Source organism: Heloderma suspectum, chromosome 17 (genome assembly GCF_057233095.1).
Source record: "Heloderma suspectum isolate Gila_16-S chromosome 17, 16-S_ref, whole genome shotgun sequence".
NCBI classification, from domain to species: domain Eukaryota; kingdom Metazoa; phylum Chordata; class Lepidosauria; order Squamata; family Helodermatidae; genus Heloderma; species Heloderma suspectum.
The window spans coordinates 14,574,422-14,600,473 of NC_139474.1; the positions used below are offsets into that span (position 1 = coordinate 14,574,422).

The 26,052-nt window shown below is 45.8% G+C and overlaps 2 protein-coding genes across 2 annotated transcripts; both read right to left on the minus strand.

The window, feature by feature from the left end:
- Positions 1-7,979: 7,979 nt before the first annotated feature.
- Positions 7,980-9,539, minus strand: LOC146334585 (uncharacterized). Its single transcript, XM_084824370.1, has one exon. It carries the CDS (start codon positions 9,537-9,539, stop codon positions 8,667-8,669), a length of 873 nt encoding a protein of 290 aa, XP_084680496.1. The 3' UTR covers positions 7,980-8,666.
- Positions 9,540-21,103: 11,564 nt separating this feature from the next.
- On the minus strand, positions 21,104-22,112 carry LOC146334586 (uncharacterized). Its single transcript, XM_084823615.1, has 2 exons — positions 21,414-22,112; positions 21,104-21,307 (listed from the first exon to the last, which is right to left on the minus strand). The coding sequence occupies exons 1-2, from the start codon at positions 22,110-22,112 to the stop codon at positions 21,104-21,106; spliced, it is 903 nt and encodes a 300-aa protein (XP_084679741.1).
- Positions 22,113-26,052: the final 3,940 nt, after the last annotated feature.

Here is a 26,052-nt window from a genome sequence, read left to right on the forward strand (position 1 = left end):
CATACACACACACACACACACACGAAGAACAAATCCTATTTCAAGGTGTTCACGGTGTCACTTTTGAGACAGTTGTGGGAGAGAAAAATATAGCTCTTGATTCAAAGGGAGAGACAGATGATATTTCAAGGTCTTCCAATATATAATTAAAGCCCAGGACAAGAACAAATTGCTCTGTACAAAGAACCCATTGATTCAGTTTGGACAGATTGAGAGTTCTGGGATTTTATGTTATCGTTTTAATCCCAGGGGAATTTTTTTTTGATGCATTGCTGGAAATACATTGCTCATTCATTCAGTCGTTCATTCATTTACTTTACACATCCCACCCCATTCAAGGTGGCTATCAATGAAATACAGATTAAAACAGATCTTAATTAAAACATAAGATACAAATACATTTAAAGCACAATTAAGAATGCAACATACATGAATCTGAAACTGGCAACGAAGAATAAACCATTGCATAAATTAGTGGAGACTCCAGCAGATCTTAAGAGCTGGTTTTTAAAAGCCCGCCATTGCACTAGGCTCCCAGTCCATATCCGGGGCCCTGCACCTACGCTAGAGGAAAAACAATAATAAAAAGGACGTAGCTGCTAGGAACATCTGTTTTGGCTCTCACAAAGTCAGCTGTCAAACCTCTTATATGTCTTCAGATTTGATCCTTTCCTTCCTCTAAGGATGATGTAGATGGTTCTCTCTGTGGCTGTATTATTCTCACAACAGCCCTGTGAGGCAGGTTAGCAAGTGACCTAAGCGGTCTCCCAACACATTTCAGAGGTAAGCAAGCAGGGCTTGGGACTCTGACCTCTCGGCCCCTAGTCTGACATTCTGACCCAGGGGTGTGGAATGTCTTCCAGCCCGAGAGCTGAATTCCATTTTGGAGAAGCATTCCAGTGGTGGGTGGGCCTGAAGGCAAAAGGGGTGGAGCCAAAACACCCCCAATACCAGCATATTTTAGCTTAAAGCTTTTTCTGCCAGTAACTAAGGAGAGGCATTTCAAGCTTTTAGAATAAGGGGAAATCCAGGAAACCACCAATCCATTGGGGGGCCAGGTGAAGAGGCAGTGGCCATCTGGGATTTGGCCCCAGGTTTGACCCCCCCAGGCCTAATGTTCCCTGCTCCTGCTCTAACCACCACACCACAAGGGTTGGTTTGCTGTTGTCCAAAAGGCCAATGCTATTTTGGGCTGCATTAATAGAAGCATAGCTTCCAAATCCCAGGAAGTACTAGTTCCCTTCTACTCAGCACTGGTTAGGCCTCATCTGGAGTACTGTGTCCAATTCTGGGCACCACACTTTAAGAAGGATGCAGACAAGCTGGAGAGGGGTCAGAGGAGGGCGACAAAGATGATCAGGGGACTGGAAACAAAGCCCTGTGAGGAGAGACTGAAAGAACTGGGCATGTTTAGCCTGGAGAAGAGGAGACTGAGGGGAGATAGGATAGCGCTCTTCAAGTACTTGAAAGGTTGTCACAGAGAGGAAGGCCAGGATCTCTTCTCCATCATCCCAGAGTGCAGGACACGGACTAATGGGCTGAAGTGACAGGAAGCTAGATTCCGCTGAACATCAGGAAAAACGTCCTGACTGTTAGAGCAATACAACAATGGAACCAGTTCCCTAGGGAGGTGGGGGGCTTTCCCACACTGGAGGCATCAAGACGAGGCTGGACAGCCATCTTTCCGGGATGCTTTGACTTAGACAGGGATGCCGTCATTACTGTATTCCTTGGAGAAATACAGCCGCAAATGGCATAGTGGATGCCACTTGCGGCCATAAAGTGCTGTTTTTCACCCAGAGCCATAAATGGCTGCATTTATCATAGAATCATATCACAGAATCATAGAATAGTAGGATTGGAAGGGGCCTACATGGCCATCAAGTCCAACCCCCTGCTCAATGCAGGAATCCAAGTCATTTAGGTTAAACTCAGGGCTTTACAGCTGCAAGTGGCATCCAATAGGCCATTTGCATGTTTTTTTTTTTCCTGCAATAGGCTAGCCTTTTTGCTTTGTTTCCTTGCTGAGCCTTGAAACAGAGAACTGTCCTCTGAAAAGTAGAACACATTGCCACTCTACAAAGGATAGGACTATAGAACTACATACCACACCAGCTAGAAAGCCTTTGAACAGCAGTAGTTACTGACCCCACCTCACCCTATAAAAGCTTCCAGGTCACTGGATGGACAAAAAATGGAAGGAGGATCTTTGATGACTCAGGCACTAACATGGCTTTGGTAGAGTCAATGGACAGTAAAGGGCCATAGACCTATGGATGGGTGTGTTGAGAAGTATTCATTTCTGTGTTGAGAAGAGTTCACCAGCATTCACAATGTTCTCTACATTTGGGAGAAAAGGGACTTTGTTTTTTTTAACCAAATGTGGGAGAAACTGAAAGTGACAGATTCATCGATCCAGGCCCAGGACTTCAAATACGTTGCTCTTAAAACTCTGGGTTAAATCCCCATGTATTCAGCCATGTTTGAATTAGGGTTGCCAACTCCTTTTTTGCTGGATGGCTCCTCGTCTTTAACAGGGCTATGGCAGGCAGGTACATCACGTCCCCCTCCATACTGGGAATAGCTGTACATCTTGACTTTGGCTGGTGCAGGCAGGTGAGAATTTTGTTTCAGTTAGTTTTTGATAAGCACTTATGCAAATGTGCAAAGCTTGTCGTATTTGGGAGAGAGAGAACAAACATTCAAATGTGAGGGAAAGCAAAACTGGAAGATACACCCGCCCCTAGACGAACTGTTCCAAAGTTCCACCTTGTTCAGACCATTGCAAAAGTCAGGCGTTCAGTGTGTGTGCGCACGTGTGTGTGCACGTGTGTGTGTGTGCACACGCGTGTTTAAATAAATCTCACTAAACAATCCATGGAACCTAACCAGAAGAGAAGCTACAGTATTCTTGTGGGAGAAGAGTGCCACCTAGTGGTCACAGTGCTTATAGCATGGTTAATCTCCCCTCATTTGCCAGCAATATGCCTTGACATTGGTGCTCTTAAATATTCAGTGGCGCCTCACAGAGGCAGATCACTGCCAGATGTTTTGAATATTTCCTAGCCATTCGGCTAATAATCATATGTACTCTGAAGCAGTATTTGCCAGCTGACAGCTCAGGACATTTGGTGACAGCTGAAACAATCAGGAGATGCCAGCCAGGCTAAACTGCTGGGATTTCCAATTCATGGGCAGATGTTCACATTCAAAAAGTAAAAGGAGACATGATAGAGGTGTACAAAACTATGCCTGGTGTGGAGAAAGTGGACAGGGAGACATTTTTCTCCCTTTCTTATAATACTTGAACCCCATGGGGTCATCCCATGAAGCTGATTGGTGGGAGATTCAGGACAGATAAAAGGAAGGACTTAGAAGCATAGAAGCATAGAATAGTAGGGTTGGAAGGGGCCTGCCAGACCATCGAGTCCAACCACCTGCTCAATGCAGGAATCCAAGTCAGAGCATCCCTGACAGATGGATGTCCAGCCTCCTCTTGAATGCCTCCAGTGTGGGAGAGCCCAAAACCTCCCTAGGGAACTGATTCCATCACCGTATTGCTCTAAGAGTCAGGAAGTTTTTCCTGATGTTCAGCCAGAATCTGGCTTCCTGTAACTTGAGCCCATTATTCCGTGACCTGTGCTCTGGGATGATCGAGAAGAGATCCCGGCCTTCCTCTCTGTGACAGCCTTTCAAGTCCTTGAAGAGCACAATCATATCTCCCCTCAGTCTTCTCCTCTCGAGGCTAAACATGCCCAGTTCTTTCAGTCTCTCCTCACAGGGCTTTGTTTCCAGTCCCCTGATCATCTTTGTTGCCCTCCTCTGAACCCTCTCCAGCTTGTCTGCATCCTTCTTAAAGTGCGGTGCCCAGAAGTGGACACGGTACTCCAGATGAGGCCTAACCAGTACTGAGTAGAGGGTAGGGATGGCGGAGAGTTCCGCCACGGACTCAAATGAGGCTGGATTCTTTGGAATCCGGCCTCCGGAATCTGCGGCTGAATGGCATCACTCACCTCCACCTCCCGAGGATTCCCAGCACTCTAGTTCCCGATCCTTTGCGATATAGTAATGGCAGTTGCCATTACCGTATTCCTTGGAGAAATACAGCTGCAAATGGTGTAGTGGACGCTGCTTGTGGCCATAAAGTGCTGTTTTTTTTTTTTACCTAAATAGAGCCGTAAACGTTCTCTGTTTGAAGGCTAGGTGAGGAAATAAAGCAAGAACTCATTCTTCCATCCTCCCTTGCACTCCCCCCACCCAAACACCTCTTTCCTCATCCCCTCCTTTGCACAGAGGCAGATTTAAGAACATAAGAAGAGGCATTCTGGATCAGACTAGAGGCCCATCCAGTCCAGCATTCTGTTCACAAAGTGGTCAATGAGCTGCTTATGGGAAACCCACAAGGAGGACATGAGTGTAACAGCACCCTCCCAGCCACATTCTCCAGCAATTGGTGTACATAGGCATATTTCCTCTGATACTGGAAGTAGCATATAGCCATGAGGACTGGAGCCATTGAGAGCTTTCTCCTCCATGAATTTGTTGAATCCCCTTTGAAAGCCACCCAAATTGGTGGCCATCGCTACATCTTGTGGAAGTGAGTTCCATGGTTTAACTATGTGCTGTGTGAAGAAGTCCTGTTTGTGTCTCCTGAATCTGCCACCAATCAGCTTCATGGGATTACCCCTTTGGATTCTAGAATTATGAGAGAGGGAGAAACATGTCTCCCTATCCACTTTCTCCACACCATACATAATTTTGTACTGCCTCCCATTTCCTAAGATAGCATTTATGGAGCAGCAGGACTACAAAGGAAGCCGAGAACTGTCCATCCCTCTCTGCCAGGGCATATTATTCCACCCCACCCAAATAGCTTCAAGGTCATCTTCTCACTCCTTCTCAGCACACACCTGTCCCGGACAATTTGGCATGGAGCCTTGACACTTCCTTGAATCCCTGCCTGGGTGGAGCTCCTTTCCTTCCGCAGTCTCCCAAGAACGTGGTTTCGCCCACCACCAGCTGATTCTGCTGTGATGGGGGCATATCCATAGCAGTGGTGCAGCAGAGCCCGGACTGAGAGGGATGCAGCACCAGCACTTTTTATGAGCAGGGGTGCTCACGTCATCTGCCACCCCCTTCAGACTTCCCTGTCCCCTCCAAGCTTAGCTGCAATCCTCGCAGTTGCTGGAAAGGGGCAAATGGGTTTCCCACAGCAACAATGCACTGCTGTGTGCCGTCCCTGTCTAATGCAAAGTATTGTGAAGCATCTTGGTTTCCAACGGGCAATCAAGCAAGCCCCATTTGCTTAACACAAGACCTGCTCCGAGCAGATGAAAACTGCTAGAACTGGTTTGTTGATATGAGCTGTCTGCCATCTTGGATTCTTCTTGGGAGTGTGGCTGCAGGGACTCTCATGATGAGCGCCTGCATTACAAAACATTTACGACTACACTGCTCCATACAAGGCAGTGGCGAGGAACATGTGACCCTCCAGATGTTGTTGGACTACAACTCCCATGTGCCCCATCCAGCATAGCCAGTGATGATGGATGATGGGAGTTGCAGTCCAACAACATCTGGAGGCCCACATTTCCCCCATCCCTGATATGAGCTGCTATTGAAGGCTTAGAGGATATGACACCAATCAGGAAGCTAGGCAAGACATTCTTGGTCTCTCTCAAGCAACTGCTGGTGTTCCACGGTTGGATCGGTTGGTTTCTTCTGTTGCATTTGATTTGTTGCACCTGTTGTTTATTGTTGTTCTATTTGCTTGTTTGTAAACTACTTTGTGGACCCAGTTGGGGACCCCCCCCCCAAGACGGATAAAAAATACCTGGAGGGAGCAACCCTATGGCCACTAGGCAGCGGCTAGACAGCCATAGGATATCCTGTTTTCCAGGAATCGACCTCAGAGCCCGCTATCTGAGGTTGGTTCCCAGAGAACCAACCTCCCCCCACTTCCATGCTGCCTCGGAGGCAGTGTGGATCAGCCCCATCTTCCGTGCTTGCAAGAGGAGTGTGGAGCGGCTGAAAAGGGACATGTCTGGGGAGTGTGCTGGGGCAGGGAGGGCAGAAATGCTTGTACAACACATCCAGTGTGTCGCACACATCCCTCCACTCAGCCCTCCCATGGCTAGACAGCTGCAATCAGCTGTCTAGCCAAAAATGCAGAGCAGGAGAAGCATGGAGGGAATGATCTCCTCCGTGCATCTCCTGCCGGGCTTTGGATAGGCAGTCGCCTCTGAGTTCGGAGGCCTATCTGGATAGGATTGCGCCCTAAATCAATAACTGAGTTGATTGCTAGTTATGCAGATAGGTCCGAGATGAGAGTGGGGATTGCAGTAATGGATGATGTCAGATAGGCACTGATGTCTCCCTAAAGCAAGGGAATATAATGCAATTCCCCCAATGCCATTCCTTGGGGGAAGAGGCACAGGGGAGAAAGGCTCTCTTCTCAGATCAAAACTACATTTCATGTTCCCCAAATTGGGTCTCTTATTTCCTGCACCCTCTCAGCTTTATGGTTGTCCCTTTCCCACCTGCACTGGAAAAGCGGCTCAGAAAGGCCAAAAATATTTGCATCATTCCAATATGCAACATTCACTCTAATTCCAATGTTCCTACTGTGAGTGCCATTGCTTGTGTTGCCAAACTGGCACCACAAAACATCTTACCCATGTGTGTGTGTGAGAAGAGAGAGGGGACACACACACACAAAAATAACCAAGAAAGGACTGATTGTGGTCAGTGGCCAAAGAATTCTGACTGTTGTACTGTGTGTGTGTGTGTGTGTGTGTATACATAAAATTGGGGTGAGGGGAGTAGAGTAGCTCTACCTCTCATTCAAATCTTCACCAAGGTTGGCCGTAGAATCCCTGTCCAAATGTCTGGAGACGGTGAGTGGCTGGATGGGGAGGAATAAGTTGAAGCTGAACCCTGACAAGACCGAGGTACTTTTGGTGGGAGACAAGAGGAGGCTGGGGGATGTTGACCTGGTGTTGAATGGGGTACGGCTACCCTTGAAGGACCAGGTCCGCAGCCTGGGGGTCATTTTGGACTCCCAGCTGTCCATGGAGGCTCAGGTGTCAGCTGTGAGCCGGACAGCGCTGTATCAAATCCATCTGATACGGCGGCTGCGCCCCTTCCTTCCCGACCATCTGCTCCCATCGGTAGTACATGCCCTGGTCTCCTCTCGTTTAGACTACTGTCATGCGCTCTACGTGGGGTTACCCTTGAAGACGGTTCGGAAACTGCAGCTGGTACAGAACGTGGCGGCTTGCCTGATTAAAGGCAGCTGCTGGCGAGATCACATCACTCCAGTGCTGAAGGAGTTGCACTGGTTACCAGTGGTTTTCCAGGCCAAATTCAAGGTGTTGGTTTTGACCTTTAAAACCCTATATGGTTCCGGCCCAGCCTGTCTTAAGGAGCGCCTCCAGCAGCACCAGACAGGCCGCTTAACAAGATCAGCCTTGGATGGCCTTCTCTCTGTCCCATCAGCCAGGACAGCTAGACTGGTGGGGACGAGGGAGAGGGCCTTTTCTGTGGTGGCCCCCACTCTGTGGAACTCCCTCCCTAGGGAACTCTGTCATGCCCCCTCTTTAATGAGCTTCCGTTGTGCATTAAAAACGTGGTTGTTCAGGCAGGCATTTGGGGTGGGTTCGGGTATTTTAGAAAATGTTTTTATTGTAGAATTTTATTGTTTTAATCTGTTTTACTGTATGTTGTACATCGCCCAGGGTTATTTATTAATAAATAATAATTTATTAATAAATTTAATAATAAAATAAAAAATAAAAAATAGAGTAGAAAGGAGTGGCTAGAATCCTGAATGCTTCTCACTGATACTGTGTTATTACTGTGTTACCACCACCACCACTTGGGAAAGACTAATAATATGCCAATACCAGAAGGCAAAGCAGAAGTCAGTGTGGTGCATGATGCTGAACCAGTAATCAAAAGAAGAATACAATTTTAGCCACAGAGTAGAATTTTATTGTTGCAAAGAATGAGCAAAACGGGAAAGTGGCAGAACCAACATCACAAGGCATATTGTTCCAAAGTATTGAGGATGGTCCAGATCGGGATGTGTAAGAATGGTTTCATTTCATTCATTTCATTATATTTCTATACCGTCCCAAAGCTGAAGCTCTCTGGGTGGTTCACAAAAATAAGAATGGTTCACACTTCTTCAGTGGGCACAACCTTCAGATGTTTGGGATCACAAATGGGTCAATGGAAGGAGAAACAGCATCATGTTTTCAGGGTGGAGATGTCAGCTCGAAGGAAAGAACATTGGAAGGGTTTGACGGTGGTTTGACGTTGGTACCATCAGCCAGTCCCTAAGTTCATCCATAGTTTCACTTGCCCTCTCCCTCTGCAGGGAAGAGCCCATAACTGGGACTCCAATGTCGTCAACTGGCATGGCCCAGGAGAGACCACCATTACCACTCTTATTATGCTTTCTTAATGCATCTGTATACCCCCCCTTTTTTGGGGGGTGGCTTTCAATTGCAAGCCACTTTGGGAGCAAATCCTGGCTGCAAAGTGGTACATAAATATAACCAATAAATATAATAAATAAATAGGATCACATTTTAGCTGTTGCGGTAGCAAGTGGAGGGTAGGCACACAGCCTTTCAGCAATTCTCTTGCCTTCAGTGTCCTTCTTAAGATCTGCACCCTGGCTCAGAACATACTCCTCTTCCCCCTCCACATCCTCCTGAAGATCTAACATATGAGTCTGCGCACACTGATCTTCCAGAGGTTTGCAGCCTTCCTGAAGATCTGCTGCACCCTGGCTCAGAACACACTCCTCTTCCCGCTCCACATCCTCCTGATGGCCGGCAACCAGGCTCAGAACACACTCCTCTTCCCGCTCCACATCCTCCTGATGGCCGGCCACCAGGCTCAGAACACACTCCTCTTCCCCCTCCACATCCTCCTGAAGACCTAAGACATGAGTCTGCGCACACTGATCTTCCAGAGGTTTGCAGCCTTCCTGAAGGTCTGCACCCTGGCTCAGAACACACTCCTCTTCCCCCTCCACATCCTCCTGATGGCCGGCAACCAGGCTCAGAACACACTCCTCTTCCCCCTCCACATCCTCCTGACAAATCAGATGGCTGAGCACATGCCCCTCCTCCACCTCCAGTGCCACATCCTCCTGAAGATCCACAGCATGCTCCATTGACTGACTCTTCATTGGTGTAGGTTCCACCCGTACATCCATTGCACGCATCGCCTATGGGGCGCCCCCAATAGTCTCGGGGGCCCCCTGAGGGGTTGTGGACACAGCATCTAACTCTAGGGTTCCCCCCTGATCTGCAGGTTGAGGAGCGATAGCCATAGCATCGGTAATCATGGCCTCCTCTTCTTGGTATATCACACCTGCGGTTGCAACCAGTCACGCAGGAAGTGTTTTCGACGTAGTGGAATGGTTTACGACGGTTGTCCAACCAGGATCCTGCTGGGTCATACCACGTTGAGTTCAAGTTGTAGTAGGGCTCTCTCCCGGAAGAATAGATTCTTTCTTCACACATCGTGGATGAATCTGAAAGAGGCCAAAACACGTGATCAGAAATGTGTATCTCCTTTCCTCCTCCACACCAAAATCACAGGTCCATCTTTGCCTTCAACATCCAACAATTCAATTCTTGCCTTGAAATCTCTGACTGTGAGTATAGAATGGAAAAAAAATTGGGGAATACATTTCAAACATATAATAGCAAGCTTTGCTCTTAGTCATTTGGTCATCTTAACAACGATAAAAAGGTCTGTATAGTTTTTCTCCAAAAAGAGAGAGAAATGATTTATTAGAATCGTAGAATCATAGAATAGTAGGGTTGGAAGGGGCCTATAAAACCATCAAGTCTTATAAACCCCAATAGTCCAAGTAATCCTGAAGAATTCTGAAGAACATTTAAATTTCACTGAATTCAAAATTGTTTGGTGACTCACAATACATGGGAAATGTCATTGATTGCCACCAGTGATAGATATCTGGCTGGCTGGCTGGCTGGCTGGCTGGCTGGCTAGACAGACAGACAGACAGACAGACAGGAAAAGGAAGATCTGAATTGTGATATTTTTCTCATCCCTACTTCCTGGAAGACAGGATTCTCTGCCTATCAAGTTGAATTTAATGACACTTGTAATTCTTGAACACCTGTTAAAATAGCATGTACTAGGCTCCATTTGCTTACGTCTCTTACCATTGCAACCCCCCTCCCCAATCCTCTGTCTTTCAATTAACAATACCCAACACTTTTTAAACCCTTATCTTCAGGCCATTAATCCCAACTGGCTACTATCTCTGGAGCTCACTTATTGCCAAGTACAGTTAGTGACTAATAAGGGGGTTGGACAAATTCCTGGAGGAGAAGGCTATCGATGGCTACTAGTCTTGATGGCTATGTGCTACCTCCAGTATTAGAGGCAGTCTGCCTATGTACACCAGTTGCTGGGAAACATGGGTGGGAGGGTGCTGTTGCGCTCATGTCCTGCAAGCAGCTGGTTGACCACTGTGTGAACAGAATCCTGGACTAGATGGACCCTTGGCCTGATCCAGCAGAGCTCTTCATATGTTCTTATGTTCACTTCCCATAGAATCTGGAATATCTGTAAATATTCTTTTATATCACAACAGCTCAGCCACTGTTCCTGGAGAACCGACCTTCCCCCGCTCCTCCGCTGCCTTGTGGGCAGCTCAGAACAGTCCCAAGCTCCACGCATGGAAGAAGAGTGTGGAGCGGTGAAAGCGGGGCATTCCAGGGGGTGTTCCAGGGTGGGGAAGGCAGAAATCAATGCTGGTACGACACATCCTATGTGTCGTCCGGCAGCCGCTGCCCCGCTCTGCCTTCCTGCAGCTAGACAGCTGAAATTGGCTGTCTAGCTGCAAATGCAGGGTGGCCGAAGCGCGGAGGGGATGATCCCGTCCATGCTTCTCCTGCCCTACATTGGATAGGAAGTTGCCTCTGAGTTTGGTGGTGGCTGCCTATCCCCATAGGATTGCACCCTTAATGGCTTCCTCTCTCATCTGCCTAGAATCCCAGTTCCCAGTTCATAGAATCATAGAATCACAGAATTGGAAAGGATTTCAAGGGTCATGCAGTCCAGCCCTCTGCCAATTCATGATATCCACTGCTATGGAATCCCTGATTCTTTGTTGTAATTCTTCCTTGCCATTCCCATCATGTCATCTGAACCTCTTGGTTCAGGTCCTTCCCTCTGCAGCAAACAAACTAACAAGCCAGTTTTGATCCATACTTTCTATGGTAGCCCTTCCGATGTTTTAAGATGGCTATCATATTGCCTTCCTTGTTCCCCTGGGGTCCTTCCTGATGTTACGCCTGCGGCAATAGAGTCCCAGGGTCTACAACAGGAAAACTATCTATCTATCTATCTATCTATCTATCTATCTATCTATCTATCTATCTATCATCTACCTACCTTTTTTCCTCCTTAAGAAACCCAAGGCGGCGTACTCCTCCTCCTCCTCCATTTTATCCTCACAACAACAACCCTGTGAGGTAGGTTGGGCTGAGAGTCTGTGACTGGCCCAAAGTCACCCAGTAAGCTTCCATGGCCGAGTGGGGACTAGAACCCGGATCTCCCGGCTCCCAGTCCGTCACTCTCGCCACTACACCACGCTGGCTCTAGTGTGCCTTTTTGATTTCTTTTGAAGATTTATAAGCTGCATTTAAGGGAAAAGCCTCCCAAGGCAGAATACTACTTCTACTAATATAATAAAACAGTAATAACATCAAAATTTGAGTTAGCCATTATAACCAGATCACACCATATACACAATGGCACCCCATAAGATCTGAACTCTGTTAAACACCAGGGTAAAGAAATAAGTCTAGAAGGCCTATAATGATGGGGCTGGCTGGCATCAATTGGAAGAGAGTTCCAAGAGTGGGGAGCTGAGCCACCACTGAGAAGGCTTTGTCTCTGTGAAATGAAGATTGTTAGAGCCTGACTTACCTTACTGAGCAGAGAAGACAGCTGAGGAAAGAAGGCCAGTGGATGAAGAGTCCTGGATAGAGAGGCCCTTTATATATAGTTCTAAGGAGTCCTCCTCCTGTAGATGATACAGAACCTTGGGAATGGTGGGTCAGTCCAAAACCACGGGCCAAAAGAGACCGTGTCTGCCACATCTGCTTCCTGACACATTATGTAATGGTGGTTGAGTGGATCCCTGTACATCTAATTAGCAGTTGCACCAGATCTGTGATGTATCTGATAAGGCATGTTCTTCTTGGAAGAACAAAGGACTCTGTAGCAATGCCGACTGACACTAGATTACAGAGCCCAGATGAATCAAGGATGACTAAATCAATCTCTCTACATCAGCACTAGCGGGACCCGTGCCGTGCTCTCATCCAAGCTAATTTGCGGTACCTCGTACAGAGCGGCAACAATGACAAGGGAGTTAGTTATTCATCCAGCTCATGTGGGTTGATGGGAGAGCAGAGTCTAAATGAATCTTGGCAACATCATTCTCTACAATGGCTAATATTGTCAGAGGGTCAGTGTAGTCTCCTGACTGTCCTTCCCCATATGGATCCCTCTAGGTATGTTGGACTGTGACTCCCATCAGCCCCAGTCAACATGGCCAACGGTCAGGGATGATGGCTGTTGAAGTCCAAAACATCTGGTGGGCATGTCAGCATGGCCAACGGTCAAGGATGATGGCTGTTGAAGTCCAAAACATCATGGTGGCATGGACAGCCAGTGTGGTGAAGTGGTTCAAGTGCTGGACCGGGAGTCAAGAGACCTAGGTTCTAGTCCATACTTGGCCATGAAGTTCACTGGGTGATGTTGGGCCAGTCACTGACTCTCAGACTAGCCTACCTCATAGGGTTGTTGTGAAGATAAAATGGAGAGGGGGAGGACCATGTATACTGCTTTGGTTCCCTTGCAAGTGGAATAAAGGTGGGCTATAAATGTAACAAACAAACAAACAAACAAACATGTTAAGCATCAGCATCTATTTGGTCCATGCCTGGGTGGAATTCAAAGCAAGGTCACTGTGACATGTTCTGCTTTCACAATGTAATATTTGAAAATATATTTCTTAAACAACAAAGCCATTTTGGAGATTGCTCTATCTAAAACAGGGCTCCGCAACTTCTGGTCCTCCAGACGTTTTGGCCTAAACCTCCCAGGGTCCCTCACCATTGTCCATGCCAGCTAGAGATGATGGGAGTTGTAGGCTAAAACATCTGGAGGGCTATAAGTTGTTTACTCCTGATATATATAAAAAATCCCCTTCATATGTGACCCACAAGTTGAACACTTGGAGTGTCAGAGAAATCTGCAACAGATTTAAATGAGTTCATATTTCTATGAAACCTGCAGATTCTGCAGTGGAACAGCTTTTTCTGAGTCACTTGGATTCTGCAGAGTTGTCGACTGTTTTTTGTTTTTACTTTTGGGGTGGGATTTGGCAAATTCTCACTCGCTTAATGCACATTCATGCCTAATGCACACTTGCACTAAAGAGTAATATCGCTACCGCCCATTAGCGCAAGTAGAACAAAAGTCTTGCAGTCCAATGCCCTGCCACTGCAGGAATTTGCTGCTACAGCATTCTAGGCAGGTGGTCATCCAGTCTCTCACCACTACCTCAACTCAAATACTGTGTTCAGTTCTGGATACCACGGTTTAAGAAGGATTCAGATGATTTGGAATGAATTCAGAGAAGGGCAAAAAAGATGATCAGGGGATATTTAGCTTTGAGAACAGAAGAGCATGGGGAAATATGATACCACTTTTCAAGTACCTAAAAGGGTTTTTCATGCAGAAGAAAACAGGTTTCACAACCTGTTCTCTTCTCTATCATCTAAGACTGAAGGACACAGAATAATGGGGTTATTTTACAGGAAGTCAGATTTTAATTGAACATCAGGGGAAAAGTTCCTAACAGTCACAGCAGTCAGACAATGGAACCAGCTGCCCAGGGAGGTGGTTGGCTCACCATCCCTGGAGGTATTCAAGCAGAGACTGGACAGCCATCTGTAAGGGATGCTTTAATTTTAATCTGGATTCCTACACTGAGCAGGGGGTTGGAATAGCAGGCTTAAATGGCTCCTTCCTTCCATCTCAATGATTCTATGACCTTCCAACCTTCCCACTGTTGGACAGTTCATAGTACCCTCAGGTAGGTCTTCCTAATCTTTCGCTGAAGTCCTCTTTCTTGTAATTTGAACCCATTGGCTCAGATCCTACCTGCTGAAGCACAACAGAAAATAACTTTGCTCCATCATCTATGTGACCAGCTAGGCAATGCTTTGCACCCCCACCTGCAGAGGCAGTTCCAGGCAAGCTGCAAAGCCAGGAGAATCCCCTAGGCCCTGGCAGACCACCAACCATGGCTGATGCATTGCACTCCATTTGATGGGTCACAGATCATGCAGGCTTGTCACTGGCCTCACTGCATGAGTCACCTGAAGCAGCAGCAGATGCTGAAGATGTGCCACTCCTTAGCCATATAACCATTACCAATTGCACAAGATGTCACCGTTGCAAAATATGGATTGATTAATGAAGAGTTAGGAAGCATCACAGCAATTAGTGGTACAGATAGAACTGATTGGACACTGTCTCATGTACGACGTGCATACATCCCATACTGGAATAGGATCATCTGGCACGTGGATGCTATTAGCCACACTCAGCAGATGGAAATTTCCGGTACTTCACTGGGAAGTCACTTGAGTGAAGTAATCATTGCTGTTTCAAATAAGAGAGAGAGAGATGGAGGGACAGAAGGGAAAAAAATCTTTGTTGTTTCTCATGTTTCCTTTCCATTTCTGTTGGCTCCATTTTTTATGGAATTTTGAATGCCATCTTTTCCTCTGTTTCTGAAGTTTGGAAATATGGAAGTGAGTGGCAGCAGCGATCTTTCTGTAGCCCAAACGGCACCATCTGTGCACAAGATGGAGGTATCAGTAGGGATGGGAGAGAAATTTGTTCCGTTTGCTACTTCCCTAATTTCACACTTTTGAACCAATATGCAAACCAAAACTCAAGTTATCCCTTGAAATTCGCACTTCTCTGAATTTGCAGTGGAGTTCTCCAATCAAAACAAATACATTAAAATGCATTTATTGGGGAAAACAATGTTTAAGAAAACACATTATATTTGGAAAATCGCTTTGAAAAAATGCGTGCATTAGGCCAAAGTGCATACACAAGATGTATGTATTTAGCACTGAGAAATGTGCACCAAAAGGCTTATGAGTTTTCATGTGAACTATTTCTTTCTTTAACATTCGGGAGAAACCGAACTTAAGGCTGGAGAAATTTCTAGTGTTTGAGACAAACTGAACTTAAGATTGGAAAAACAAAAAAACAAACAAAACCAAAAATCCGTCCATCCCTAAATATCAGCAGGGTTGGGGGAAAAGCAAAGTTTGCAGAAGTACATAAAATACTATTGGGGGGGGGGGGACACAGCCCAATGAGGATTGAGGAAGCTCAGTGTCTGTGAAATGCTGGCTTGGAGTTGGGGGGAAAACCAGGGAGAGGGGATGGAATGGAATCTCCTGAAAGATGGCATGGCTGGCTGGTTGGCTGGCTGGGAACCTGAACAGGAGCAGTCCATGCTGCAAACAGGAGCAGTCCATGCTACATCTTTTTGTTGCAGTTTCCACTTGTTTAATTTTTATCGACCAACTGAAATGACGTTTGGTTTATCTCATCTGTTGGGCACACCATTAGTTGATCAGACAGTATCTCCCATTGTGAACTGATTCAGCTATTATCATGATGGATTGAGCAGGGATGGGTCACTTGTGGGCCTCCAGATGTTTTGGCCTAACACTCCCATCATCCCTTACCACTGGCTATGCTGGCTAGGGCTGGTGGGAGTTGTGAGCCAAAAGAGGATTAGATGATCTGGGATCATGAAGAGTCGGACACTACTTAACGACTGAACAACAACCACAACCCCATGCCTGCATTTATTGTTCCTCTGCTTCATTCTGCCTTACATTCTGGTTGAACTAGAATAGAATTTCTAAAATGATTTCTGGCAGTGGAGCATGCACAGTTTGCCACAGCTTCCTGGGTTCCTCCTTCCTTCCTTCCTTCCTTCCTTCCTTCCTTCCTTCCTTCCTTCCTTCCTTCTGCAGCTAAGAACACACTTCAATTCAAATCAAACCATCACTAATGACAAGCTTCCTTCACTTCATTTCCACTGTCCTCACTCCCTCTTCCTTAGTGTTCTGCCTCTTCCTTAGTGTTCTGCACTCATAAGAACATAAGAACTTAAGAAAAGCCCTGGTGGATCAGACCAAGGGTCCATCTAGACCATCATTCTGTTCACACTGTGGCCAACCAGCTGCCCACGGAAACCCCACAAGCAGGACATGAGTGCAACAGCAGCCTCCCGCCCATCTTCCCCAGCAACTGGTGTACATAGGGGTTGGACTCGGCCTTGTAGGACCCTTCCAACGCTACTATTCTATGATTCTAGGCAGACTGCCTATGATGCTGGAGATAGCACATAGCCATCAGGACTAGCCATTGATAGCCTTCTCCTCCATGAATTTGTCCGATCCCCTTTTAAAGCCATTCAAACTGGTGGCCATTGCTACATCTTGTGGAAGTGAATTCCATCGTTTAACTCTGGGCTGTGTGAAGAAGTCCTTCCTTTTATCTCTCCCGAATCTCCCACCAATTGGCTTCATGGGGTGACCCCACTGGGTTCTAGTATTATGAGAGAGGGAGAGAAATGTCTCCTTATCTACATTTTCCACACTATGCATAATTCTGAACATCTTAGCAGACCCTAGTGTGTATCTGGGGTTTTTCTTCTTTGGATATCTCCAGAGTGGCCTATTCCAAGCCAATCTAAATTAATTCGGAACACTGTCCCTGACATTTACAGTGTAATGAAAGGACCATGATCAAAATGACAGCTGGCGGATGTTACTGGTAGATGGATGGGCAATGCCTCTGTGACCAATAAGGATGTATGGGGATGTTTTTGTTTGTATGGAGGAGAATTCCACTAAGTCTGACATGATACAGCACAAAAACAGATTGAGAATTAGGTAGGGATGTATGGGAAAGTCATTTCAGTTCATTTTTTAATCAGGATTTACCCAGTTTGCACCTTCCAGACCAAACGTGGACTCAGACACAATCTGTGGTTGAAGTCCATACATTTCCAAGCTTGCATTGTGATTCACAGACCCCCCCCCCCCCAATGTGTTGGACAACATATGTAAAATTGCGTACAGATAGGCTTCAATCAATTGGAAAAGAATACATACATTTCAAAGATGTGTACAATTGATGCACACATTTGGAAAAATATACACCAAGATACGGATGGGTTTTCATGTGAAAAGAAAAGAACAAAGCTTGCAATCTGATACAGACTCGAGTTGCAATGAGTTTCAAGATGGAATTTGGAGAACTTCACCAAGCTTGAGTTTTGCTGATCGCACATCCCTAGAATTAGGCCTAGTGACTGGAGGTGGGTGGGGGGAAACTCATCTAAGGCAAAAGTGGAGCTTTTAGTTGGACAATTGGGTTGTGTTTGTGTATAGCAGGGACGCGGAACATGCGGCTCTCTAGAGACTGTTGGACTGCAATGTTCATCTGCCCTAGCCAGCATAGCCCATGATGAGGGATGATAGGAGTAGCCATTCAACAACATCTGGAAAGGACGGTACATATTCCTCATCCCTCCTGTACATACTGGGCTGTCTTTGGCTGGAGGTTATCCAGAGGACATTCTGGTTTTCGTAGTTTTTTCTAATTTTGCTGCTCATTTGATCTGGGCTAGTTATTTTACTGGTAGGTCTCTTAATATGAAATGATCAATACATCCCTTAATGTAGATCTAATGTTGATGCTATTGGCATTGTTAATTGAACTACTGGCATGGTTTATAGTCATTTAAACTTCTGATATGCTTCAATGAATGGTTGAGTATTGAACTTCCAATATGATACTGTAGCAGTATTATGAGTCTTTGTATTACCGTTATTGTGTTATTCCTTAAAATTGTCTATTTCCTGTGAACCACTTTGAGCACAACGTATTTGTGAGAAAATGTGGCGTATAAATCAACTTACTATGATTTTCATGTCCTTGAAAAGATCTATCCATAGCAGATTTCAGGAGCAAAAATGTTCAAAGGCATACATTTCCAGTCCCAATCCAAACATGGTGCCACATGTTAAAGTTGTGTAGGCAATGTTACTTCGTCCCTTGTCTGATATGGAGTTTGGAACACCCTTCATGCCAAGTCATGCACATGTTAAAGTTGTGCATGCAATGTTGCTTCATCCCTTATATAATTGATTATTGTTGCATTTTTTCCTGCCAGGGAGGGTGTGTGTGTGTAGGATATCTATCTATCTATCTATCTATCTATCTATCTATCTATCTATCTATCATCTATCTCCAGACTTGGGTACTATTCAGCTTGATGGGGGTGTTGGTGTTGGTGGAGTATCATTTGCTCATCTGCCTCAGGCAGCAAAATGTTTTGAGGCTGCCCCTGCAGTGTTGTTGGCTTTGGCGATATATCTCTATCTGTCTATCTGTCTAGCTATCTATGACACCAGTGTCAATGGTAGGCATGGTTGGGCATCTGCCAAGGGCCCACACACCCCAGCAGGGGCCCACTGACAAGCCCTCTGGAATTGCTCCTCCCCTTCATCATCGCAACCTTCTTGTTCACCTCTGTCTCGCTCTGGCCCAGACACTGGTGTGGTGAGAAGAAGGAGCAGCAGATTCCCACTGCCTAATTTTTCACTGGCTCTCATTGGCTCCCTGCCTGGCAAGCAAGCAAGTAATAATAATGAAAAAGAGGATGAGGTGCAACAGCAGCTGCTGACAGTGGAGATGAGAAGATAGACTCATTGAGGGAGAGGGCCGATTGAGGGTGTCTTGCTCAAGGGCCCTCTGAAACCTGGAGCTGGCACTGTGTGCACACACACAACAGACAACACACAACCCCCCCCCCCCCGAGAGGCTTCTGTTGCTATCATGACGCCAGAACTTGTAACCTTTGGCTCTGCACGAAACAGCTCTGTGTGGCACAGTATTCTCAGGTTCTGGACTAGTCCTGCCCATTAGGTGAAACTGTCATTTCAGTTATGTATTTATTTTTAAAGTCTTCATATTCAGGATGGAAAGAACTTGAAATTTTTAAAAAAATGAATATGGGAGGAACCAGAACATACAGCTTCATCCAAGCAGGCCCAGGGCTTTGAGTGCTTCGCTCCTCAAGTCTGAGTTTGAAAACTTGTGTATTTAACAGAGTTTGAGGTAGTGAATTACGGTTGCTACCTCTTTTTTTCTGAGTGGATTATTGGATTAGCCAGTGGAGATGAGTGAGAATTTTGTTTTGGTTCATTTTTGATAAGAATATACCCAAAGTTGCAAAATTCTTCATATTCCGGATCCCTGGAAAGGACTTACGATCAGGTGCAGAAGAAAGTGAAACTAAGAGGTCCATCCATCCCTACTGCCCACCCACCATGGTTTTGTCTGTGCAGGACAAGGACTCTGGCTAAGAAGTGGAGGCGGAGAACCCCTGAAGCCTTTGGGAGAGATGCTGCCTGAACAGACAGGAACTCAGAAAGAGCACTAGACTGAGCCAGGGGCCTCCTTGTGAGAAAATGTTTACTCTCACATAGGAGGCATACTTACTAGGAGAACCTTTTCAGTTGCAATCACTAACAGCTCACAGCTGAGGCTTGGGTGTGACTCTGACAGCCTCTGTATAAAAACAGCAGTGTAAGACTGAAAGAGTTGCAGGAAATAGTATCAAAGTGGTCTTCCTGAGTCCAGTGTCCCTTGACTCTGGGCTGCTTCTTTCTCTAGCTCCTGCTAGCATGATTACTTCTAGACTGAACTCTGACTCTCCCCCCACTTGCCCCTTGTCTGCTGTGTTGCACTGGAACCTTGTTGCCTGTGACTTGGGCTGTTGAAACCTTGCCTTTTGTCTGATCTCTGTTTGCATTGACCACCTTGGAACCCTCGAACCTTCAGCTGCTAAGGTCAGACTCTTGAAATGTGACAGCAACAGAAATTGTCCAACCGAAAGTCTTAGGTCAGACACAAAGGAGATTGCAATCAAATGCTCTTGAGGGTGGCAGTGCAATCCTTAAACTAGTTCTTCCTAAAAATGTCACCAGAAGAACATAGCAATGCTCATATATAAAACTTTCCCCAAAAGTAACATATGATCGTGGAGAGAAAAGGAGGTCCTGGAAGGATGGATGCTTAAAACGTTTTATTGTGTTGCATACATACTTGTTCAAAGGAGGAGAATAGTAACCATTAAATATGTTCACACACAAAATATCCAATAAATATTAGCTTGAAGTAAATAAAGAACATGAATGCTAAAAAAATGTTTTCTCAGTACAGGGCACAATAACTCAGGGACTAGAAATCACATGATTCACTGTCCTCAATAGCTTAAAGGCAATGGGTAAAATCCAATGTAAGTCTTACTTAGAGTAGACCCATTGAAATGAATGGAATTTAAGTCATGACTAACTTAACCCCCATTCATTTCAATGGGTCTACTCTAAGAAAGAGTCATGTTGGATTTTACCCTATGAAGCTTATGCTTCGGTGTGACCTTGAGCAAATACCATCCTACTGGCACAATCCCAATTTGGGAAAAACCCAAATTCAATCCAAAGGACTTCCAGTATTTCTGAAAGTCATTCAGGCTTGAAAATGATCATTTTCTAAGGGGTGTTTGTCGGGATGGAGTTGAATAGTGGTAGGTCCATCACAAAGACCCATTTCCTAAGGTGCCCTTAGGTTCATGGAACACGTGAAAGGTCATTTGGGACTAATCTTAACAATTATGATGGTAGCCTTGGGGGACTGAATGATTAACCCTCACCAAGAATACACAACATTTCAACCGTGTTCTAGGATTCCTAGAGCTGCTTGCTGAACTAAAACTGCAGGGGATTAGGTAGAGAGGTTCTCCCACTTAATGGGCTGCAGCCGTTGGTAGGACCAGGAGAAGAAGGAAGTAAGCAAATGACATTTTGAGGCATATTATGATGTTCTCATCGGTGCATCTTCTTTTACCCCAGTAGCTACTTCTTCAGAAGATGGGCAGGTGCCTGGCACACTTGTTGTATCTGACAGATCTCTGGTTGTCTGATGGGTGTGCATATTTGCTGCAGTGGTGGGCAGCATTGTACTGGTGGGCAGCACTGTTGAACTGGGGGACAATACTTCTGTACTGGGGGACAATACTTCTGTACTGGGGGACAATATTTTTGCACTGGAGGGCAGCACTGTTGAACTGGAGGACAATATGTTTGCACTGGAGGGCAGCACTGTTGAACCGGAGGACAATATTTTTGCACTGGAGGGCAGCACTGTTGAACTGGAGGACAATATGTCTGCACTGGAGGGCAGCACTGTTGAACTGGAGGACAATATTTTTGCACTGGTGGGCAGCATTTTTGCACTGGAGGGCAGCACTTTTGCACTGGAGGGCAGCACTTTTGCACTGGAGGGCAGCACTTTTGCACTGGAGGGCAGCACTGTTGAACTGGAGGGCAGCATTTTTGCACTGGAGGGCAGCATTTTTGCACTGGAGGGCAGCACTGTTGAACTGGTGGGCAGCATTTTTGCACTGGAGGGCAGCATTTTTGCACTGGTGGGCAGCACTGTTGAACTGGAGGGCAGCACTTCTGCCCTGGTGGGCAGTATTTTTGCACTGGAGGGCAGCATTTTTGCACTGGCGGGCAGCACTGTTGAACTGGAGGACAGCACTTCTGCACCGGAGGACAATATTTTTGCTTGGATGGGTAGCATTTCTGAACTGGAGGACAGTACGTCTGTACCGGAGGGCAGCACGGTACTGGACAGCAGTACTTTTGCTTTGGTGGGCAATACTGTTGCATGGGGGGACAGCACAGCTTTGCAGGTGTGTCACAGCATTCGACCTCATATTGTGGTCTCACTGGGTAGCAGGATGTGCCGCATGATGGTTCAAAAGAGATTGACCGTCCCGTGGAATACCCCCCACATGGCTCGGAACATACAGATCTTCCATAATCGTGGCATGAGCCCTGACTGTCACGACATCCAGAAGTATACATCTCTTGTGAGCATGCACTGGACCTGCAAAAACAGTGTTCAGAAAGAATGTTAGGGATAGGATGCAAGTCATCGACTCATCGTAGACAGAATAGAGGAGGACAAGTTTTGGAAGCTATGTGTCATATTGTTTCCCAGTGGTTTATGGCCTAGAAGCAGAGATGGTGTATTGACTGGCTAGTTTGAATGACTGATTGGCAATTGATTGATTGATTGACTGCAATATGAAGAGTCTGCCACACACAAAAACCTGCCTGGGGGTTTGTCATCATCTGAGCAGAGGACACAAGGAAACAGCTTGTGAAGAACTTACAGAATCATAGAGTTGGAAGGGACCATTTAGGCCACTGAGTCCAACCCCCTGCTCAGTGCAGGAATCTTGTTTAAAGCATCCCTGAGTGATGGCTGCCCAGCTGTTGCCTGAAGGCCTCCAGCGATGGAGAGCCAACCACCTCACTAGGCAGCTGGGACCTAAGCAGTTGGTGTTGCAGGCCAGCTGGTATTTTTCAGGTCCACTGGTCCAGTCATGATCAGTCCAATTTCTGCCCCATCCTTCCTCCAGATAGCTCAAGGAAACATGTGAGGTCCTCCCCTTCCCAATTACCCTCCCAATTCCCCCTTTTCTTAGGCTGAAAGAGAGAGCAACTGGCTTAAGAACAGCCAGGGAACTTCATAGCTGAGTGGAGATTTGAACCCAAGTCTCCCTCGTTCTAGTCTGGCATTCTATCCACTATAGTATCCCAGTGTTCCCCAACCTGGTGCCCTTCTCATGTTTAGTACATCAACTCCTATCGGCCCAAAACAGCATGGCCAATGTTTTGGAATGCTGGGAGTTGCAGTCCAAAACATATGGAGGGCACCAGGTTGGGGAAGGCTGCATTGTTCCAAACTGTTTCTTTTCAGTAGTGGTTTCTGAATAACTAATATTGAATCTGAACAGACTCCACTAATTCTGCCAGACTTTTCCATTTCCGTTCTGTCTCCACCTCTAATGGGTCAATTTCTATCCAGGCTTCACCCCTGATCTGGCAGGTTCCACCCAAGCCCCAGCCCTACTCCACCAGGACCTGAGCAGACCTGTTGTGAGTAGGTCAGTGTTTTTAACATTAGAGCGTCACTCTTCAAAAGAAAGGTAAAGCATTTTTTTGCTCCTGAATCCTTCACTCTGTCCATAGGGAACAACATTATCAGCTGTTTGGAGCATACAGGATAGGGTTGGGCATGAGCTTAATTAACACATTGCAGGGTGTTACCATAGGATATGCCAATGGTCCAAGACTATAAAGGAGTCCAAGCTATTAGCAGGAATGACTGGAGGAAATGTATTCAGCACATGACTTCAAAGAATACATTCTGCCAAATGTACCCATTTGACTCAGCAAGTGAGCCCTGTCGCATATTGTACAGGAGAAGATGACTCTCCTGAGTTTCTGGTTCAGTTAGGTCTGTATCACCAGCTGCAAAAAAACATACCATGTGAAATTTTTGGACTTATCTGAGCCAGAAGAAAATCCCTTCCTTGGCCACAAGTATCAACTGACACATCTAGAAACCACACACTATGCATTCAGGTGGTATAATCTTTTTGGTGAGGCTGCAGCATTTCAGGTGGTGGGTTTTCAGGACTGAATTCCAACCCAGCCATTTGTAGGGAGCTTTGAAAAACATCAGTGGGGTATCTAACCGTAAAACATGTAAAACATCATGTTTTAAAAGCATCAGTGGGGTATCCACCCTGCATTTTAAAATGGTACAGTCCCAAAGAACCATACGATGTTATTTTTTGGAGTGTGTAGATCAGCTCTGATGTGAGAGCCACTGATACAATGAAATAACCTTAGGCCCACCAAAAGTTGATAGATGGAAATAGCTCTGCAGTTTATAAAACAAAACCCCAGTTCAGAACAGAAGTCCTTAAATTCAATCCAAGTCAGTCCAAATATTGAGACACAAATGCATTATATCTTTGATCATGCCAGCTTATCTTGGCGAAAGTTGATGCAACAAATGATCTCTATTCACATTTCTTCATGCACACTTTTCTTCTGCTTCTGCTTCTTCTATGTAATTCATAAGGCTGGATGCGCCCGATCTCGTCTGATCCCAGAAGCTAAGCAGGGTCAGCCCTGGTTAGTACTTGGATGGGAGACCGCCTGGGAATCGGGCTTCCTGCCCTGATCAGGGGGTTGGACTCAATGGTCTTGTAGGCCCCTTCCAGCCCTATGATTCTATGACCTACACTTCTGTGATCTATAACAGCCCCATTGATCAAAACTTCCCAACCACTCAATGAACACCATCCAAACAGCACTGTACTTGAACAAAGTTTTGAAGAACCCAGTTTCCTCCTCTGTTCAAAACCCACATGCCTATGAGGGGACTGTACTGCCTTAAACCATGTGGTATCTTTTTCAATGGGAGGCTGGTGGCAACAAATTCAAATCCACCTATATCATTGAAGGGCATGGGAATTCAAAGTGACATTGGCCACAGCGCTTGCTGTCCTGGAGCCTCAAATCCCTTAAACCATCATGGCCTTTCTAATCATGGCAGGGCTGACATCAATGCCTGGCAATCTTGGTCACCGTGTTATGGCCAAAGCTGCGGATATCTGTCCAGTCCCCCCTCCTTTGAAAGCAGTGCTGAGCAACTCAGTTTACCTGCTGTTTAAATTTCACACAGTACCATGGAGTGGCTCTATATGGGCAGCACTGTGGGAAATCAAAATGGCGGCTGGACCCAGCAACCTGGCACAGCTTTGAGCTCTGGTGTGACTACCTACTGATGCTGTGAAAGACCACCAGGGCCCACTGATGGGGGAAAGGGCCCACTGGAGTGTGCATTGACCACAGGTCCCACAGCCCTAGAACCAGCCCCGCTACAAATCCCTTAAACAGCAAGACCCACAACCTTAATTTGACTCACGCCCTGGAAAACCTTCCCACCCCACACCCCCTGCCACCATTTCATTTGAAGACTGAATGTCAATCAAGATTATCCATTTTCTTATTCAGGTAATTATGCAATCATTAAAGTTTTCCCAGTTATGGACCACTCTCCCCAGTGAGGTCCACCTACCACCAACATTGTCATCCTTTTGGTGCCAGATTAAAACTTTCCTTTATTCCCAGGTTAAGGAAAGATTTTAATGGTTTAAATGCTGACTGCTTTAAATTGTTTTTGTATGTAAAGGCTTTCTATATTACATTATTAAGGTTTTAATCATGTGTAAATCACCCATTGGCTATTGGGCGTTATAGAAATAATAATAATAATAATAATAATAATAATAATAATAATAATCCCACACAAGACACTCAGTTCTCTATGGTCCACCTCATTTTTTGAAGTTAAAAAACAAATCAAAACAAACAGCCCACAGACACCAAAGGCAGTTAGTTGAAATTGACTTACCCGATGGTCAGATTGTACAGAGAGGAGTTCTTTGGTTTACGATTGTGATTAGTGGCAAGATGAGGGCCTTTTAAAGTATCTTGAGGAAGCCTTTGTGATTGGATGTCTCACTTCTTGACGTTCCAGAGTCACTTCTTAATTTTTTTTTTTAATTGCTCCATCACCCTTCTTGGCTGTCTGGTGACTTGATTTGTCACTCGTGATTGCTCTAATGCCTTTCCAGCATACTGGTTTGCATATCAAAAGAAATTATTCAACTGGAGGCAATTAGGACATCCACACACCTGCCTTATGAAGTTACAAATGGAGAAGAGAGAAGAGAGACGATTTGAGAGATTTGTCCGTGGGTACAAAGTGCCATCCATGTCAGATATGTGATTAAGGAAGGGGGAAAAAAAGTCCTCTAGTTCTCAGCCTCATGTTTAAGTTTCCTGACCATGATGGCATAGCCATCATGAACAATCAGGAAAACATGAGCCAGACAGCTCAGGCTCATCAGAACATGATGTAAATCTACATATAATGGGC

Coding starts and splice junctions, on each gene's coding strand:
- LOC146334586 (XM_084823615.1), bottom strand. CDS start 22,112: ATGTATACTTCTGGATGTCGTGACAGTCAGGGCTCATGCCACGATTAT. Junction 21,308..21,413: donor TTCAACAGTGCTGCCCTCCA/GTGCAGACATAT, acceptor ATTGTCCTCCAG/TTCAACAGTGCTGCCCTCCA.
- LOC146334585 (XM_084824370.1), bottom strand. CDS start 9,539: ATGTGTGAAGAAAGAATCTATTCTTCCGGGAGAGAGCCCTACTACAAC.